The following is a 21,117-nucleotide window of genomic DNA, read 5'->3' as shown; positions in this document are numbered from 1 at the left end:
AAAAGGAGAACCATCTGTCCAAATAACATTCAGTGCACAGTTCTGATTTTGCTTTGTCCCAAGTGGAAACAATAAAGCAAAAAGGAATTCCCATTTCCTTCCTCCGTTTTACCTCTTTTCTTTCCCCGGCTTTGACCAAGGCTCCTCATAGAGGCCAACCACAGTTTCAGAAATTCAGAGCTGCTGCTGTTACAATGATTGTTTTTGTTTTGTTTTTTTAAATCAGGCACATAGGCAATAGAACTCCTCATTGTCTTCCCTGCTTTTTTATACTGATCTTTATACTTCACTGTATTTAATTCTGTGCTTCACAATCATTAACAGTGATTTTGGACCAGAAGGACTTCTGGATTAACAGGAAATATTAACAGCCTCATCCTCTCCTGCATTACAATCGTGTGCTTCATGTGAAGACGGTCCCCAAGAGAACTGAGAATTGTATAGCTTGGTTAAGTGGGAAGAGGTAAAGACATAACCATATACAATTATTTGAAGGGTGTGAGCATCAAGAAGGGACAAATTATTTAGGAATTGTTTTACCTCTTGATGAGATCCATTAGGTTTTAGAACAGACTCCCAATGGTGGAAGTCCCATCACATGGTAAGTTTAAAACTAGACTAGACAAACCATTCAAAACCTATAGTACATACTATTGAGCATACTGACCTAATTGCCATTTCAATTTAAGTTCGAGTTATAGATGCTCAGCACCAATCAGCATTTGACACAAGACAAGGAGAAAAAAAAAACCTTAATTTTTTTCTCATCTGGAAACAAGGATAGCGCTCTTTTCTTGAAGTAGTAAGACAACATTGTGCAGGAAAACCTGAATCTCTCATTCTATTCATGGTGTAGCCCTGAGGAACTGTGTTTACTTTAGGTCCTTCAGTACTAAGTATTTTACTTCTATTTTGCACAAAATGTCAAAACTATCCTCTAATGGAATATTCAAATAATTATTCTACAATCTTTTGGGGGGTTTTGAATACCTAATTTTTATCCATCTATTTTGAGCAGTCCAATACAATGGAGAGCAAGATCTCTCTACAGGATTTTTTTTTCCTTGTTTTTTGAGCTCTGAGAATGTGTTTTTCAGGAAGCACTTAGAAAAAGGGAAGGATAAAGGTAAGCACTAGGTAAAAAAATGATCAATGGAGGATGGATGTTTGGATCTAATTCCACTACATCGTAGGGAATTCTGATTTGATGATCTGGCTAGATTACACCTGAACTCTTGATGTGTTTCTTCTCTTCTGATGTATCTGGACCAGGAGTTTTCAAATGTTTGTTAGAGAGCATTTCTTTGGTGGAGCGTCTCCCACTGATGATTTAAATAGAGAAATCTCCAGAAGATTAGTTATTTTATCCAGTGCCTGAGTTTACAAAAAACTGCGCAGTGTGACTAGTTTGAAGGTGTCCAAAATTTCTAGCTATGGATGATTCTTTTAACCCTACTTTTCTGATGTTACAAACACTCCCAAGGTCAGTAGGTATAAAAATAAAACTAGACCAACTGTGGTTCAGCATAGACAGAAGGAAGTTAAGGAACAACACTCTTCTGCGAAGGATAACACTTCACAAAATTTGGCAGCCCACAGCTCTCCCAATCTCAGCCTGTCAAAATAATTAACGTGCACATGACAAACAGAATAGCATTAAGTCTTCCAGGTCTCTCCCTCCTAGTAGTTTGTGGTGCCTACGTAGAATTAAAAGGCTCACACCTTGTCTGCATTGTTTTCCACTAACAGCACACAGTTTCTGATACTATCACACTGTCAACAGAGGGAGGAAATCAGAATCACTGCTAGTTGATATCAATAGTGCACAGCTCTCAATAATGTCAGACTACTGACACACAACCCAAAGAGTTTCCTGAAAATGTTGGTCGCTCAGTTTTTACTAAGCATTGACATTATACAAAATAAATAGTAAAGCTTGTATTCTTGAGCTAGCTATCTGCCTGGAAATGTTAATAGGCCTTGATCTCTGATGCATAATCCCTAGTTTATGTCAACCCCTAGAATTCTGTAGCTCTTTCATTGCCTTTTACTGACACCCTACATTTCCCTAATATTCTCATCTTTGTGTTGTGGAATGATTCTGTCCACAGCCATCAGTATTCCTGGACTGTGCTGCTGAAAAAAGTTCAAAGCTCTACTCCCCAAAGGAACGCAAGAGAAAAGTAGTTCACTGTATGTCTCAGTATGTGATATAGGCCCTTAAATTCACATTTAAGTGTTTACATATGTATCTCCTTACAACTAAAAGAGAGTGTAGTGAGAAAGAATACTATATTATTCTTATTTAAAGAAAAAACTGTGATGTCAGGTGTCATTGATACCTAGACATCTGAAACACGTTAGACTATAAACTTTTCAAACTAGGGACAGTCTTTTACTCTCTTTCCCAATGCAAGCACCTACTCTGTACATTAGATTGACTAGCCAACCCAACTACAAGAGCTGTTCAAAGCAACAAGATGTCTCAATGTGGACAAAAACAAGTTTACCTTAACTTTACATTCTTGAACTTTGTGGTGGTTTCCATTATGAAGAGTTGCTGGAGTGGTGCTCATCTCTTTGTCAGGTCTATTAAGCTTGACTTCATTAAGGATTTCACCTCCATAATCACCCAAGTGGTACCTGAAAGTTATAAAAGGGGATCTTTATACATTTTAATGGGAACATCATATGATAAAAAAAAATAAGCTGTACAAAACAAACACAATTTTCAGTTTTATGAAGTTTACAGTGAGATTTAAGCCTTCAACTAATCAAAAAAGTTCAAAAGTCATGTATACATACAGGAGCAGTAGCTTAATTTACCAAATGTGTTACTATGCATTTGAGATAGAACAAAACCCCTTTATTTAATGCAGTATTTTATACATATTCAAAGTGGGGCTCTCATAGTTAATGTTGGATGGTAACTTTACCTTTTTTCCACAACTTCTAACGTTAAATGCAACAACTCCCGTTTTGTTTTCTCTCTTCTCTTAATCATCTCCAAAATTGTTATGGCTCTGCTAAACTCTCTTCTTAATTTCAACATTTTCTCATAAGAGGCTTCATCATTCTTTCGATTCTATTGAAAATAGATGGAATGTTAGTAAGAGTATAAATCAAAAGCAAAATCTGGAAGATGTAAATTGTGTCAGTTTAGCAAAATATTATACATTGTAGGCCTGTGGTCAGAAAGCAGAATCTGACCATGTGAATCCTAGCATAAACCTTTCACAAGAATAAACTATTCAGTGCACCAAACTGTAAAGTATGATTACAAGAAAGGAAGAGCAATATCTCTGTAAAGTCAAATCCTAAGCTAATTTTTTCTTCAATAAAGCTCCAATGAAGTCAATGGAAATTTGTATAAAAGAGCTGAGGATTTGGCCCAAAAATATTTTGCTTACCTAGATTCTGCAAGTCATGAGTTTTACTATATTTAAGGTTGATATCAAAATATGGAAAATTGAGGACTTTACAGTTCCAGCTATAACCAACCTAAGCTAGTGATTAGCAACTCGAACAGCTGATCTGTATTGTGTTGTTCCTCTGTCTCCCACAAACAGGTTCAAGTAAATCGTGGTACAAATCAGATATAAAGTCATTACTAAGTTGGACTGACACATGACGACTGCTACTTATCACCTTATTATCTTCTAGGTGTTTGCAAATTGATTGCTTAATTATTTGCTCCATTTTCTTTCCAGGTACTGAAGTTAAGCTGACTGGTCTAATTCCCTGGGTTGTTCTTATTTCCCTTTCGGTACTACATTTGCCCTATCCAGTCCTCTGGAATCGCTCTCATCTTCCATGACTTTTCTAATATAAATTGCTAATAGCTCAGATATTTCCTCAGACAGCCCCTTGAGTATTCTAGGATGTATTTCAACAGGCCCTGGTGACCTGAAGACATTGAACTTGTCTAAGGGTATGTCTATACAGCTGATTTTAAAGTGCTTCCGCGGCTGTGCTTTAACATGGCTGTGTAGTTGCGGCTCCAGCGCTGGGAGACGGGTCTCCTGGCGCTGTAATAAAACCACCTCTGCGAGGGGAATATCTGCCAGCGCTATCTACGCTGCCACTTTACAGCGCTGAAACCTGCATCGCTCTGGGGTGTGTTTTTTCACACGAGTGAAGAAAGTTTCACCACTGTAAGTGACAGTGTAGACATGGCCTAAGTAATTTTTAACTTGTTCTTTCCCTATTTTAGCCTCTGATCCTGCCTCATTTTTATTGGCATTCACCAGCATATTAGATATCCAATAACCACCAACTTTTTTGGTAAAAACCGAAATAAAATCATCCTGCTTTCTGAGGCATTTTAAGGTGTAATTCTGTGGCAGCTTTTAGTAATTTTTTTTTTTTTAATGGAGGGGTTTTTTTTAATTAAATAAGAAAATAAATGCTACAATCTGTACAGTATCCTACTCTAATATTACATTTTACACAATTTATTTTATACTGCCCCTTAAATTTTCAAGGCATGATAAATTTTTGTATTGAAAACGCTTAGCTACATTGCTGAAGTTGTCTGGAGGAAGATGGAATTTGATGGTAGACGGATGTTTCGGAACAGTTGGAGCCTTTGGCATCCAAGAACGAATAGGATATTGTTTGGGCTGTTTGGCACCCTGTGATGGGACGGCTGCCCCGCACTGGCAGAAAAGGGCTGCCTAGGGAGGCTGCACTGGAGGCAGCCAATTAGAGAGGGGCTGCAAGGAGTAGCCAATCTTGGCCTAGCAGGCCCATATAAAAAGGGCTGCAGGGCAGAGCAGAGTAGCTGACTGGAACTTGAGGGGAGAAGACTGGGCTCCTAGCAGGGGGAAGAAGCCCCAGCACCTGGGACAATTCAGTGCTGCAAGCAGTCTTGCTCTCTCTAGCTCCCCAGTCTTCAGTGCTTGCAGCAGCAGCTGCAAGCAAAGCAGGGACTGGGGAGCTAGAGAGAGCTCCTGGCTGGCTGCTGAGGCCCTGAGGTAAGGGCAGAAGAGGGTGCTGGAGCTACATGGGAAGAGACCCTGGGACAACGGACTGCAGTTGAGGGAAGTGGCTGGGCGGAGATTGCAGGTCCCCCGGAAGGAAAGATCATGGAGTGTGGCACAGTCGGAGGGCAATGTCATGAAGAGGACGCCACGGTCCTGGGAGTGATGTGGGTCCAGGAGCAGAGGTGATGGTGGGTGAGACACTACCAGAAGAGGGCGCAGAGCTAATTCCCAGGACAGCCAGGAGGAAGTGCCGCAACAGTGAGTCGCACCCCAACACACATCCAATAAGCAGTTGAGAGGATGCATCACCCCTTTCCCTCCCACTTGTGACCAGGACAAGGAGGAGACTTAATACTCATTTCTTCACTTCAGTTACCAGTTCCATCATAACCCTCTACCGCTGCGTCCAAAAACAATGGATAAGCATGCTAAATACATGTTTCTACTAAAATGATCAGGTACTACACAGGAAACGGACTGTAAAACCACAAAAGCAGGAGAGTATGACCTTTAGCTACTTTTATTATTAGAAAACAGGCTAGATTACAAATTGATTGTGTCAGTTTAACAAGGTTCAAATTTATTCAGGACATTAGTTAGATACTACAACAATGAATGCAGTACAAAAAGACTAGTTGATAGATAACCCCATAATACGCCTAAAATTAATTATCCTACAAAGTGCTAAGCACTCTGAACTTTGCTGGATTGGGACCAGAGTGATTAGCATGCTGTAGGATCCAGTCCTATATTCACAAATTACCTTTCGAGTCTGCATTTTCTCAGTTCTCCTCCGAAAGGCAACATAAGGGTCATTGTTGGTGGAGCCATCCCTTTTTTCTTGTTTGATTTGAGGGATAAGGGATGGCCCCCTGCAGTTCTTACGTTTTCTCACCCAGTAGTCATAGACAGCTTTAATAAGGTAATCATCCTCATTTAGCAGCAATTTAGCTTCCTGAAGTGTTACAAGCTGAAAGAAAACACAAAGATGTAGTTCAGCAAGAACAGCAAGGAGAAAGTAATTTACAATCTTCATTCATCCTTCTTTCTAAAGCTTCTACATAAAGCTAACAATTCTCTTGCACTGAAAGGCTTGATTTGCACTGTAACATGAAGGTGATTACTCAGCCTCAAAAGGAGTTCTGTGGCAGTGGCACGTGAGGTAGTATTAAGCCTACCATCCATCCTAAAGTAAAAGAACATGATAAACACCAGCAGTGGAATTTTTTTTTGACATTATAAAATAAGCGATATCTTGACAATAACCACTGCCACTTACCACTAACACAGTCGTTTTGTCTATTCTGACTGGTACGAGTACTAGCTATATAATCTACAGCAGTGCAAGGAGAGCAATGGCAAAAAAAAAAAAAAAAGAAAGGGAAGTCAGCAATTCTGTCCTTACACTACTATTATTCCCACAACACCAATATAGCAGTTTTACGTCCATTCTGCCTCGAATGAATACTAGCCTTAGTGGACACACGCACCTGCTCACATGCCCATACAATATCTACAGAGAAAAGTATATGTACTTCATCTATGTACAAATATATATTAAACTTTCAAAAAGCCACTCTGTCCATTACTGTGAATAGCATTTTAGAAATTCTAAAATACTCAGTTTTTCCTTCTTTGGTTTTCTTTATGAATTAATATTTTAAAAATATCAGTTCTGCATTGGGAACAGGATTTGTTATTTAATTTTGTTCTCTCTATTGTAACAGGAAAGTGGACTTTTGGCCAGCCCTACCTGCTAATTATATTTCCATAAGGGGCTCCATTAATATGGACACAGGTGGTGGTTGGGGGTGGGGGGGATTGTCCTTTTGCTTTCTCAGATAGCTCCTCAAATTGACTGACAGGATCATTTGGCATCTTTCTTCTCTTCAGCTAGCAATTGAACCTCACTGAACAGCTTTTAACTTCATCAGCAGGACCCACATTCCAAATAAAACAACAATACAAACTATGTACAAAGAAAGATTCTTAGGTGGATTCCAGAGTTTTGGGAGCCCATACAGAAAAACAATTTATAGGTGGGATCAAACTTGTTTCTGCTTGTAGGGATCCAACAATCTAAAAAAAATTTTTTGCCTAGTGGTTCCTAACACTCAGATACAGATAACTCTGTATCTTATGCCCTAGAGTATCAGCAGAAGCGCCAGCATCCACAAAATGGTCCATGAAGTTATGCAGAGCACCAAAAAGCTGCGTGACACATTTCCTCAACTCAGACACTCCCCATGAAGCAGTCACATTATAATCAGCAATTCCTAATGCCTCCATAGGACACACAAAGCCCTTTGATATATATGCTTCCTTAATACATACTCAAATCCATTTAGCAAGGACCAACAGAAAAATGAATTGCTCTTTCTTGGCCAGAACACAAGAACAACAAGGAGTTTGAACCACTGACTTCTTTGACTTTGTGTAAGTAAGATTTCAGGACCCCAATGGCATCTAGGAAATGCCAAGCTCTTTCATTATCAGAAGCCTAAAGGGAAGGAGTGTAATCTCTAGATTCCTGTGCAACTCAGCATTCAACTTCAAGGTAAAGCTGAGAACCAAGAGATGTGTTACTTTAACACTATGGAAAAACAGAAAGAGGAATCACCACGAGAGGACTTAAAGTTCATCCTAACTAGGGTCACCAGAAAGGTCATTTTAATTGAGAGCCAAAATAAGAGTAACCAATGCCAGTGTTTTACAAGAGATAAATACTCGTTTGAAGCACTACACTGGCCAAGGAGTAACAATTATTTGTTTAGCCAAAACCTGTTCCAACTGCTCTGAAAAAAATCTGGCTACTAAGGGATGCGAACCCACTCAGTGTGTCTCCACAGCTCTCTCGCTACTAAACCCTATTTCTCAACATACTGAGAGAAAGACCTTTATCCAGTTAAAGAAACTCCAAGAACATAGGGAACAGAGCACCACTTTGGCCTTTTACCTTCTAGCATTGCTGCAAACCAAAAGAGTATTCCAAGTGGAGCTGTGGACCCTGGAGACAGACAACTTTCTTAATCTCATTTAAGTGTCTGCCTCACTTTGAGAGACAGCCCCAGATGTTTCAAGGTTTGCTTCTCACACACCAATCCTTTCAATGTAGTTTTCCTTCAGCAGTAAAATGAAATGGCCCTGGAGACATCAAATCCAAAAAGAGTGGGCCCTTGTTGATTAGATCATCAGTTAACTAGCTTGAATTGTAAGGCCAGGCAAGAGACACAAGAATCAACATTCCTTCATCTCCCTTTACTTTTAACACAGTCCTTGGGGGATTCATTTCTTTTCCCTCCAAATCAAAATAATCAAAACTGATAGCTTTACAACTCAGTTAATCGCCTGCAAATTGAGGGCTCCTACCAGGACACTTATTTTTAAGGCTCTAAGATTCTTCCCCATTTATTCTAAGAGAACATTCTTCTCTGATTCAAGTTCTATTCCTAGTGAGCATCTGGCACATAATAAACAAGACCACCACAGTTTTGTTGAAATGAAGAACTGACTAGCTTGGAGACAGTCTCTTAGAACAACATTAATGCTAGTCTCACTGCTCTGAGCTCAAGAAGACTGACACATGCATCCCTTTCTTGCTTATGCCATGTCTCCTGGGCTTTTTCCCAATTCCAGAAACTGGTGTTGCTGGTGATGACTGTCCTGTGGGGCTCCTGCACTGGAAGGGCTTTCAGTAAAATTCTCTGGGAATTTCCACAGGCAGAGATTTGTCTGATCATGTTGCCAAGAACAGACGCATGAAGCTCTCCTAATTGAGCCTCCCGAGAGTCAGGAAAGCACTTAGGAGATGACAAGAGTGCTTCCATCGCACCAGTTCTGTGAACAAAATCATAACTCAATACTTGTTCAACTTATGGAAAATTTCTCCCTGGACTTCCTTACTTTTTCACTCTCCTGCAAAGGGGAGGTCTCCTAATAGCAGCACTAAAGAGAGCCCCCAGACGTATAATTTACTGAGTTGGAATGAACTGTACAGTATTCAGATCCAGCTGTGACATATACAGAGGCTCCTCAGCCCTTTCCCTACCATGTTTCTCACTGTGGTTGGCCTCAGCTTCCCAGCAAGATACAGCACTAGTTGGAGATCCTATCCACTGTCTACCCAAGGGTGGGAAAAGGTTATGTGACCACTGTAGGCCATTCTGCTCCCTGGAAAGCGTACACACAGTCGACTCCACACAACGAGCACCTCTTGAGTCTCCTTTTCTGAGAGCCATCCATCTTTAACCATCTAAGGGGTTCATTGAAGCATCTTATCCATTGCTAACGTAGAAAAGAGACCGGTTAATGAAGACAAGCTGCTAACTGAAGAGAAAAAGGAGCCAAAATTTTCCTTCAGTCCTTTGCTGGAGCTACCCAACTAAGCAAAAAAGGAAGAGCAACCCAACTTCCAATTTGCTGGAGCCCCCTGTGACAAGGTGTAAAAGCACTTTGGCATGAGAGGGGTGATGATCTAGTCCAGGAGTCTCAAACACATGGGCCACGGGCAGCCAACAGGGTTCTTCCCTGCGGCCCACCAAGCATCCCCTCCAAGCACCCTCGCCACAGCACACCGCACCCCAGCCTACCTCCAGGCCAGGGGTGGGCAAACTACAGCCCCGGGCCGGATCCGGCCCCTCAGGGCTTTCGATCCGGCCCACGGATTTGCCAACACTGTGGTACTGAGGGCCCTGCGCCGCTCCGGGAAGTGGCGGGCACTGCTTCCCTGCGGCCCCAGAGGGAGGGGGAGCAGAGAACTCCATGAGCCTGTGGTTACCTCCCCTGAAGCTCCCATTGGCTAGGATCGGGGAATCGTGGCCAATGGGAGCTTCGGGGGAGGTACCCACAGGGAAGAACAGTTCAGAGTTCTCTGCTCCTCCTCCCCCCGGGGCCGCAGGGACAGGGTGCCCACCACTTCCCGGAGCACAGCGGCATGGGCCGGGGCCCTGCTACCCTGCGAGCCTGCTCAAGGTAAGCGGCGCCGGGCTGGAACCCAAACCCCTCCTACACCTTAACTCCCTGCCTTGAGCCCCCTGCCTGCACCCCAATCCCCTGCCACACCCTGCACTCCCTCCTGCACCCCAACGCCCTGCCCTGAGCCCCCTGCCGCTCCCCGACCCCCTGCCACACCCCGCACTCCCTCCTGCACCCCAACTCTATACCCTGAGCCCCCTGCTGCACCCCGCACTACCTCCTGCACCCCAACTCCCTGCCCTGAGCCCCCGCTGCACCCTGCAGGGCAGAGGCGCGGGTAGAGTGGGGGGCAGAGACAGCGGGGGAGCGATGCGGCCCTCGGGCCAACGTACGAGTCCTCATGTGGCCCTCCTGGTGATTCGAGTTTGAGACCCCTGATCTAGTCAGAGTTATAAAAGAAAAGCAGAAGCTGGTGCAAAAGCGGGAATCAAGAGGAAGTGCATGTCCTTCCCCACACAACTGGTTGAAGTGTAAAAGGTCACAGGTGGTTATTATCCAGTAGTTTGAGTTGATTTGTTCTTGTTTTGAGTTTTATTTTTTGAAAAGAAGCATGCCTGAAAAAAGGAAAGTGAAGTGACCAGTCACTGGGATTTTTATTTTTCCTTTCCTGATTAGTGAGTCTTCACATCATCTTACACTCCCTACAAAAAGAAAAGTAATCTGTGTCTACAACCTGCAAGATGTGAGATTTTAAAAAAAAAAAAAATTAAAAAAAAAAGAGAAAGATGTATCTCAGTAACAGATTAGTTTATTTACTTGACACTCCCCATCAGATTATAGTTTATTATTGCTAAAATTTGAACCAAAAGAGGTTAACAGTGCCCTCAGAATTACCTTTCATAATTGTAGCGTAATATAGAGAAACTATTTAAGAAATTTCTAATAAATACACTTTTTGCATATTTAGGGTAAACCATTAAAATAGTAAATCATTAAGTGATTTTTATAAAAGACACAGCTCAAATTAGAATCCAAACTAAGAGCTGGTTCTGCAAGAGGGATGTGCACCACCAAGTTACCGAGCACTCAACTCCAAATGAAGTTCTAGGATTTCCACTGAAGTCAATGGAAACTGAGAGTGTTACCCAATTCGCAGGAACAGGAACTAAGTTTGGAAAGTAAACTAAAGCTACTAAAGATCAGCCTGTCACAACAAAGAAAAATCCTGAGTTTAGCTTGTTTCAGGCTTTTTGGTTTTCTTTTTAAATTACAATACAAATTAAAAATGTCAAATTTTTTCCCCAAAGTTATAGAATTTAAAGACAAAAAGGGACCACCAGAGGCTTTAGGTCTGACCTCCTGTATATCACTGGCCACCAACACCACCCACACTCTAAACCCGAAATTGGACCAAAGAAATGGAAAGCTAAGGTAAATCAGGATGTTCATGCAAAAAACTGTCAGCCTACTAAAGTTGATATCTCTTTAACACCGATATTGACAAAACAGGATGATAGCCGTCCTCTTCTATTGCACTAAATTTTAGAGTTCAATGAGGACAATAAAAAAACCAAACACACTATTTCACTTACCATTTTCATTCTAGGTAATTAAATATTTAGTGACTCTGACTGACTAATAAGATAAAGAGGAGTACAGTGGTTTTATGAAACCACACAATGCATCTGGGGTTGTGTTTTTCAAATAATTAGTGGGATGCAAAGTAATGATACTCAGCGGTTAAGAAAAATATGTAAAAGATTAAACAGAAGTGAAATAAAATCAAAACATTAATGAGAATGATTATCAGTAAAACAAGAGAGAATTATTTCTTTAAAAAGAGTGAAATACCTGATTAGAACTAGCTTTTTCAAGCCTGTCAATCATAATTTCAAACTGCAGCGGCTTGATTTCCATCTTCCGATTGAGTCTGTTTAATAATGTCTCATCTTCCGAGTCCATATCGTAATCTGGTTGTTCATTGTCCAGATTGAAGGCTGAAACAGAAACATGTATAAAAGCTGCTTTTAGTTACAGAAGTCACTTATTTATGTTAAGGATTCCAAATTAAGATATTACAGGAACGTTTCAGAAAAAACAAACAAATCACCATTTTTAGCTGCAAATTAACACCTTTCAAACTAGATGACCTCTGTTATGTCTTAAATTTGTAAGTTTCACATCTGTTAATAGTAATGTTTTCCAATATTTTGATATATTTAATTTAAATTAAAACCTACTTTTCTTTAGTATGTATTCAGCAAAGGGGAAAAGGTCAGAGCCAAGTTATATTAATATCAGATGCTGAATTATAAAGAGATTGAGTCAGTTCATACATCAGTCACCGTAAGATTTAGTTTAAAAAAAAAAATCTAATTTAAAATTCTCACTAAAAATCAGGGTTAACATTTTACCCAGGCCAACTTAACTTCTCTCCCTCCAACCCACAAAAACAAAAAAAATTTAAAGTGGCAGCTAAATTGAGATAACTTAGATCATTAGCGTATGTAATATATTGTGGGTTTTTAATTTTTTTTTTTAATTTGTATTGTGTTTATAAAAGTGCTCAATCAACACCAATGGAAATTAAGGCACTATTAATGCCCAAAACAGGTACAGCACAGGAAGAATGAAAAAGCAGCCAAGTCTCTTTTCCCCTTCCGTCCCCAACCATACTGCCCTGATGACACGCCCCAGCCTTGACCTGGAAATTGTTTCTCTAGAATTTAGAGCATAACTTCAGCTTCCATGCATATTCAATCTTTGTCTCTGTCAGGTAAAATGTAATCCGGACAGGACAAGTATCAGGTAGATAATGCAACAATGCCAATTCATTTCAGATAGATTACTGAAGTCCTAACAATGGCAAGAACTTCAAATTAGTGCTAACATTCAATTAGTGAATGTTTCAAGCTAGGAACCTAAAAAGTTGAAAATGGCATAAGGAGTCTTTCAACCCCCCAAATCATTTAATTTTCATGATTATTGCAGTAGAACCAATGAAGATGTTTTTTTTATTTACCTTAGGGCAACAAAAACTTTAGTATTTAATTCAGAATTGAATATAGGTGCTGTGCTATAAATACATAGATAATAAACATTATCAAGTACTGAATCACTGAAATTGTATTAAAAATAGCTCCACAGTGTGTGTCAAAAGTTTACGTAAGATTTTATTTAAATGGAAATCTGATAATCAATAGAATTTATTACTTAGAAAAAAAGACTTGTGAGGATGTTACAGTTCACAACACTGGGTCCTAGCTTCTCAATTAAAGTCCATAGATTGAAAAGATGAAAACTGAACCATGAATTTGTAAAATATTGTGGAAAATTGTATTTATAAAATCTTGCAAACTTGCACCTTCGTTCATCCACACCAAAATAAAAACATTTTAAATAAAAAGCCAGCAGTCTTTCCCCTGTTTAGAGTTGCAGTAGTGAGACTTCATGTTACCAAGATTTCATTATTTTAAATATGTATTACAGTTTTTGAAGAAATTGTAAAAGATGTGTAGGAAATTTTTACTGTGAATTAGCTGGGTCTAGAGTTGTTGGAGGAAAAAAACGCCATGTTTTCAGTGTTGTCAACTCCAGAAATTTTATCATGAGTGCTGTGTTATTTTATGTTTTCCCTTAAATACCTAACCCCTGGAGACTCATGTTTACATGAGACTCTCAACTCTCATTAAAGAAGTGTGTAGCCCTCATGGATTCAGAAAAAGCCTTAAAACACAAACCCTAATGGTTCAGACATCAGAAAGCAAAGAAAAAGAATAAAAATTTTATAACCTTATGATTTTTAAGACCCAATTTCTTAGGGGGGGGGCCTGATGCATACATTTTGAATGGTTGGGGCTGATAATGCTCAGGTCTAAATTAGGACTGCGATTAATCGCAGTCAACTCACGTGATTAACTCAAAAAAATTAATCAAGATTAAAAAAATTAATCATGATTACGCGCACTGTTAATCACATTGTTAAACAATAAAATACCAATTGAAATTTATTAAATATTTTGGATGTTTTTCTACATTTTCAAATATATTGATTTCTATTACAACACAGAATACAAAAGTGTACAGTGCTCACTTATTACAAATATCTGCACTGTAAAAATGATAAACAAAGATCATTTTTCAATTCATTACATATAAGTACTGACATGCAGTCTCTATCGTGGAAGTGCAACTTACAAACGTAGATTACATAACTGCACTCAAAAAACATAATGTAAAACTTTATAGCCTACAAGTCCATTCAGTCCTACTTCTTGTGCAGCCAATCGCTAAGACAAACAAGTTTGTTTACATTTACGGAACATAATGCTGCCCCCTTCTTATATGCAGTGTCACCTGAAAGTGAGAACAGGTGTTTGCATGGCACTTTTGTAGCGGACATTAAAAGGTATAAACATTCGTATGCCCATTCATGCTTCGGCCACCATTCCAGAGGACATGATTCCATGCTGACGACGCTCGTTAAAAAAAAAATGCGTTCATTACATTTGTGACTGAACTCCTTGGGGGAGAACTGTATGTCTCCTGCTCTGTTTTACCCACCTTCTGCCATATATTTCATGTTATAGCAATCTTGGATGATGACCAAGCGCATGTTGTTCGTTTTAAGAACACTTTCACTGCAGATTTCACAAAACACGAAGAAGATATCAATGTGAGATTTCTAAAGATAGCTACAGCACTCAACCCAATGTTTAAGAATCTGAAGTGCCTTCCAAAATCTGAATGGGATGACGTGTGGAGCACGCTTTCAGAAGTCTTAAAAGAGCAACTCTCCGATGCGGAACCTACAAAACTGGACCACTAGAAAACAAAATCTATCTTCTGCTAGTGGCATCTTACTCATATGATGAAAATGAATATCCATTGGTTCACACTGCTTTGCATCATTACCGAGCAGAAGCCATCATAGGCATGGACACATCTCCTCTGGAAGGGTGGTTGAAGCATGACGGCACATACGAATCTTTAGCGCATCTGGCACGTAAATATCTTGCAACGCTGGCTACAATAGGGCCACACCTGTTATCACTTTCAGGTGACATTGTAAACAAGAGCAGGCAGCATTATCTCTTGCAAACTTATTTGTCTGAGTGATTGGCTGAACAAGTAGGACTGAATGGACTTGTAGGCTCTAAAGTTTTACACTGTTTTATTTTTGAGTACAGTTATGTTTTTGTACATAATTCTACATTTGTAAGTTCAACTTTCATGATAAAGAGATTGCTCTAGAGTGCTTGTATTAGATTAATTGAAAAACTATTTCTTTTGTTTTTTACTGTGCAAATATTTGTAATAAAAATAATATAAAGTGAGCACTGTACACTTTGTATTCTGTGTGGTAACTGAAATCAATATATTTGAAAACGTAGAAAACCACCAAAAATATTTAAATAAATGATATTCTATTATTCTTTAACAGTTCAATTAATTTTTTTAATCACTTGACAGCCCTAATCTAAATGTTTCATTTATTTTTAAATTTGGGGAAGGAGTACTGTACTTGCAAGAAAGAAGAAAATACTGATTTATTCACTACACTTAATGAGGGGGGATCTAAAAATATGCCTTAACATGGTCTTAATCACATTAATAGGGTTTTTTGTAATAGATTAATTGCAATGGATTTAAAATTTTGTGGGTTCAGTTAGAATCTAATTTTGAAATGCCTTTATTTTATTTTAAAAATAAACTAGGGATGCTGGGAAAGAAATGCTACTGTACCAGGATACTACTACCTTTTCTCACACCAACGATTCAGAAATTAACAAAAAGGGAACTTACATTTATTGTACTATAAGTAATGGATTATACTTAATACAGTAAGCCACAGGGACTGTAATTTAGTAAAAACCCTTGCCTTTTAATTTTAATAGATTAATGTTTTACATAATATACAAATTAGATTATCCACTTTTTTTAGAATATTGATTCCAAACCAAAGAATTCTATTAAGGCTGTGTTCCTTTCTACATCTTTACTGTTCAAAACATTAATATCTAAACAAAGACATAATAGTGGTGCAAGAGTGCCACGACAGTTAAGATTACATCATATCATCTTTTAAAGTTTAATCTTTCTAAATCCTCTAACATCAACATGCTTAGTCAGATTTCTTTGAAATCTGGTATGCCTCAGAAGGGTGCAGGGAAACAATCATTGGTGCTAGGGGTTCCGGAGAGATGAACCCCACCATCACCTGCCATTTTAAAAAAAGTTTCTAGGTGCCACCTCCCTCCCTCGCCAAGGAGAGATCAAACTATGTGATGTGATATGAGTCAAACAGGTGTCAATCTGTTGCGTTTTATTCAAGGTTGTTCATAGAATCAGAGAAATATAGAACTGGAAGGAAACTCAATTTGTCATCTAGTCCAGTCTCCAGCACCAAGGCAGAGTTAAGTATTATCTAGACCTTCACTGACAGGTGGTTGTCTAAATTGTTCTTAAAAACCTCCAATGACAAAGATTCCACAACCTCCCTAGGTAATTTGTTCCAGTGCTTAACTATCCTTACAGTTAGGAAGTCTTTCCTAATGTCTATCCTAAATCTCCCTTGCTGCAACTTAAGCCCATTACTTTTTGTCCTGACCTCAGTGGTTAAGGAGAACAATTTATCACCCTCCTCTTTATAACATCCTTTTATGTACTTGAAGACTTATGCCCCCAACTCAGTCTTCTCTTCTCCAGACTAAACAAACCCAGTTTTTTCAGTCTTTCCTTGCAGGTCATGTTTTCTTGATCTTTAATCATTTTTGTTGCTCTTCTCTAGACTTTCTCCAATTTGTTCACATCTTTCCCAAAGTGTGGTGCCCAGAACTGGACACAATACTCCAGTTGAGGCCTTATCAGAGTGAAGTAGAGCGAAAAAAGTACTTCTTGTGCATTCTTACACTCTTGCTAATACATGCAGGATGATGTTCACTTTTTTTGCAACAGTATTACATCGTTGATTCATTTAGTTTGTGATCCACTACAACCCCCAGATCCTTTTCTGCAGTTTTCTTTCCTAGGCAGTCATTTCCCAACGTGTATTTGTGCAACTGATTATTCCTTCCCAAGTGTAGTACTTTGCTTTTGTCCTTATTGAACTTCATCCTATTTTATTCAGACTTTTTCTCCAGTTTGTCAAGATCATTTTGAAATTCTAATCCTGTCCTCCAACGTGCCTGCAACCCTTCCCAGCTTGGATTTGTCCACAAACTTTATAAGCGTACTCTCCATGCCATTATCCAAATCATTTACAAAGATACGGACCCATGACAGATCCATGCAGGACCCCAACTTGATATGCCTTTCCTGCTCAATTGTGAATTATTGATAACTACTCTGACTACTCTTTTCCAGCCAGTTGTGCACCTACCTTAGAGTAGGTTCATCGAAGCTATATTTCTCTAGTGGTTTTTTTTTTTTTTATGACAAGGTCATGTGAGAGACAGTGTCAAAAGCCTCACTAAATTCAAGATACATCACATCCACTGCTTCCCCCCGTCCACAATGCTCATTACCCTGTCAAAGAAGGATATTAGCTTGGTTTGACATGATTTGTTCTTGACAAATCCATGTTGACTGTTAATTACCTTATTTTCTTGTAAGTGCTTACAAATTAATTGTTTGATCCATTATCTTTCCAGGTACCAAAGTTAAGCTGACTGGTCTATAATTACCTAGGTTGTCCTTATTCCCCTTTTTATAGATAAGTACTATATTTGCCCTTTTCCAATCCTTCGGGATCTCTCCCCTTCTCAAACTTATTTCTAATGGTTCAAGGATCTCTTCAGCCAGTTCCTTAAGTATTCTAGGATGTATTTCTTCATGGTCTGCTGACCTGAAGGCATCTAACTTATTCTTTCCACATTTCAGCCTCAGATCCTATCCTATTAACAATGATGTTCACTATGTAGTCATCCAATGACTGCTACCTTTTTTCATGACACTTTAGCCATTATGGTGTTTTCTGTTACTGTCTTTCCCTCCTCATTGAGTAATGGGCCCAAGCTCTCCTTGATCTTCCTCTTGCTTCTCACGTATTTGTAAAATGCTTTCTTGTTAACTTTTATATTCCTAGCTAGTTTAATCTCGTTTTGTGCTTTGGCCTTTCTAATTTTAACCCTACATGCTTGTGTTGGTTTTTTATATTCATCCTTCATATTTTGACCTAGTTTCCACTTTTTGTATGACTCTTTTTTGAGTTTCAGGTCACTGACGATCTCCTGATTAAGCCAGGGTGGTCTCTTATAATTTTTCCTATCTTTCCTACACACTGGGATAGTTTGCTCCTGTGCCCCTAATAATGTCTCTTTTAAAAAACTACCAACTCTCCTGAACTCTTTTTTGCCTTAAATTTACTTCCCATGGGATCTTACCTACCAGTTCTCCGACTTTGTTCAAGTCTGCCTTCTTGAAGTCCATTTTCTTTATTCTGCTGTTTTCTCTCCTATCATTCCTTAGAGTCATGAACGCTATCATTGCATGATCACTTTCATCCAAGCGCCTTCTACCTTCAGATTCTCAACTAGTTCCTCCCTGTTTGTCAGAGTCAAATCCAGAAAAGCCTCTCCCCTAGTCACCTTCTGTAATAAAAAGATGTCTCCAATATGTTCCAAGAACTTCTTGGATAATCTGTGCCCTGCTGTATTATTTTCCCAACAGATGTCAGGATAGTTGAAGTCCCCCATCACCAACAAGTAGGCAATCCACCTCCTAGAGAGAGAGTAGCTAGGTTGATGGAATAATTCTTCTGTTAACCTAGCACTGTCTACATTGGGGTTAGGTCAACTTAACTATGTCACTCAGGGATGTGGATTTTTCAAACCCCTGAGCAACATAATTAAGCAAGCTTAATTTTCTAGTACAGTCCAAGCCTAAATGAGAGTCTGGGGTGGCAATTTCATTTTGGGAGGAAAATAATCTAAGTATTTGTGGGGAAAATATTCTTGGGAAGGGAGAGATATTAGGGGAACTAGAGGAAAGGAGTTTGGGGCTGCAGCAAAAAAGAGGATGGTTAATGGAGATGGAGGGTAGGGCTCAGGTGAGGGAGGCATGGCACCCTCAGCCTTGCCTGTGCACCGAACCCCCGTGCACCTCACAGCTCTGCCAGTGCACCCCAACACTGCATGAAAGCTATTAGTAAGTATTGGAAGAACATTAATTGGAAAATTGTAGGGTTCATGGCTGACTGGAAACGATGTACTATATGGCACAGAAACATTACAAGCTCTGAAACCTCAGTGTTTCTCGGAGATGGGATACATCTATTAGACAGGGGTCTAACCGTCAGTACTTTGGAATGGAAACCCATGCCAACCCTGCAACAAACTCCACCCTCCAACCATTGTGAAACAAAACCAGGAACACTATTCCTCTGTAATACAGTTGTCTTTCACTCCAGGTACTATATGCGAGTTGGTTACAGGAGGGGAGGAATAAGAGAACAATGGCAACAGAAACGTTTGCATACCAGGGAGTGAAGATTTTAAGATTTGTCCCCTACTTGTTGGGGGGAGGTGTGAGTACAGTAGTGGAGATGAGGCCAGATTGGAGGAAGAACAAGGTGAATAGGTCAGTGTCATGTCTGGGGAGGTGTGAAAGCAAAGTGAGTGGGGGGCTTGTGCGCAAGGGGGAGAGAGAGGTGAGTGAGCACTGGCTGAGTTTGCTAATTGCAAGACATTATATGTACATCTGCCTAAATGATTACTAACTCCGAAAAACAACATATCTAAAAAACTAATAAATTCAATGGCAAAAAAGTATGTTAGTGCACAGTTAAGATTGCTTAGTGGTACATCTTCCCACTGCAGAAGGCGGAGTTGCACAAAGCTCAAACTTCTGAAAAATCAGGAAATGGAAAGTTATGGTTGCCTTAACTCTGTCTTCTTTCAGCAATGTTCCAATATGCTTCATTAACACATACCCTTTACTCTGCCAACCCCCAAGTTGCTGAAATGTACCATCTCTTCACCTCCTTCTAAAACCTCAAGATTCCATCTAACACTATTAGAGGACAAAAAGGAAAAAGAAAGGTTTCCCACCCACCTTCTCTTTATCCTCCTTGAGCAACACTTCATTCAATGTGCACACACTCACATTAGCCCTTCTCACTACAAGATTTGGATCCTGACATACACTCACATACTTAGCCAAATGCACAGAAAAAGTTTATACATATGGTATTCTAAGAGTCACCTTGCAACCTTTTACAACTCCTTTACCCTGAGGATACATCTACATTTGAGCTGGGAGGTGTGACTCCCAGCTAACAGAGATGTACCCATGCTAGCTCTGCTCGAGCGAGCACGCTAAAAAACAGCAGCATAGCTAGGGCAGCACAGGCAGTGATTTGAGCTATCCTCCCGAGTATACACCCCATCGAGTCCAGGGGGTCTGTACTCTGGCAAATTGCACAAGCCACCACTCATGCTACTCCAGTGCTATACTGATATTTTTAGCAGACTAGCTCAAGCAAAGCGCGTGCGTGTGTGTGTGTGCGCGCAATCTGGGAATAACACCTCTTACCTCAAAGGTAGATGTCCTGTTACTTACAGGACACCATCTCAACCTACATGTTCACTTAACCATCATTAAAGCATTAGAATTCTTTCATATTTCACCTCACTACTGACAATATCCTTTGTAATAAAAGCCCCACCACTGGCAATCTCCACAAGGCTGTACAGAAATTATGAATACTGCATAGTGAAATACACCTATTTCCTTTCCTCATACATGAGAGGGTACAAAACGTAGAACTCCTCATATCTCAACCACAGCTCTGTCACACACCTCAAAGTAATCCACAGATCTCGCAAACACACCTCTACCAAGCAGAGCTAACTAGTGTCAGCACCATTCAGGTCAACAACACCTGTTACTGACCACACTCATTTTACCTGAAGTGCTTGCAGATAATAAATGCTCACACTGCTCTCATACCCCAGCTCACTATGGACAAAACCCTTTGTAATAAAACCCCTGTGCCCTACTAATTATATAAATGTGCATAACTCTGCACTGAAATGATGCATGCTGGATCCTGAAGGTACACATGCAGCTGTTCCCTTTGCTCACACACAAAAGGAAACCTAGATCTCTTCATATCAAAATCCTATACACCTCAAAGCAATCCACACATGTCCTCATCTCACAAACACCCCTTTAGCAAGCAGGCCCAATTACTACTTCTCCCATTTAATGCTGGTAA

At 39.8% G+C, this 21,117-nt stretch overlaps 1 protein-coding gene across 1 annotated transcript in view; it reads right to left on the bottom strand.

Annotated features, from left to right (window-relative positions):
- The window catches only part of EPC2 (enhancer of polycomb 2), an 85,772-nt gene that overhangs the window by 30,500 nt on the left and 34,155 nt on the right, over window positions 1-21,117 (bottom strand). Inside the window, exons 3-6 of the mRNA XM_074966811.1 lie at window positions 11,751-11,896; window positions 5,749-5,955; window positions 2,937-3,085; window positions 2,511-2,643 (exon numbers count right to left, since the gene is read on the bottom strand). Coding sequence (XP_074822912.1) covers window positions 2,511-2,643; window positions 2,937-3,085; window positions 5,749-5,955; window positions 11,751-11,896 — 635 coding nt within the window. The remainder of the gene's footprint in view (window positions 1-2,510; window positions 2,644-2,936; window positions 3,086-5,748; window positions 5,956-11,750; window positions 11,897-21,117) is intronic.

Source organism: Natator depressus, chromosome 11 (genome assembly GCF_965152275.1).
Source record: "Natator depressus isolate rNatDep1 chromosome 11, rNatDep2.hap1, whole genome shotgun sequence".
NCBI classification, from domain to species: Eukaryota; Metazoa; Chordata; order Testudines; family Cheloniidae; genus Natator; species Natator depressus.
This window is presented reverse-complemented; position numbering and strand designations above follow the sequence as displayed.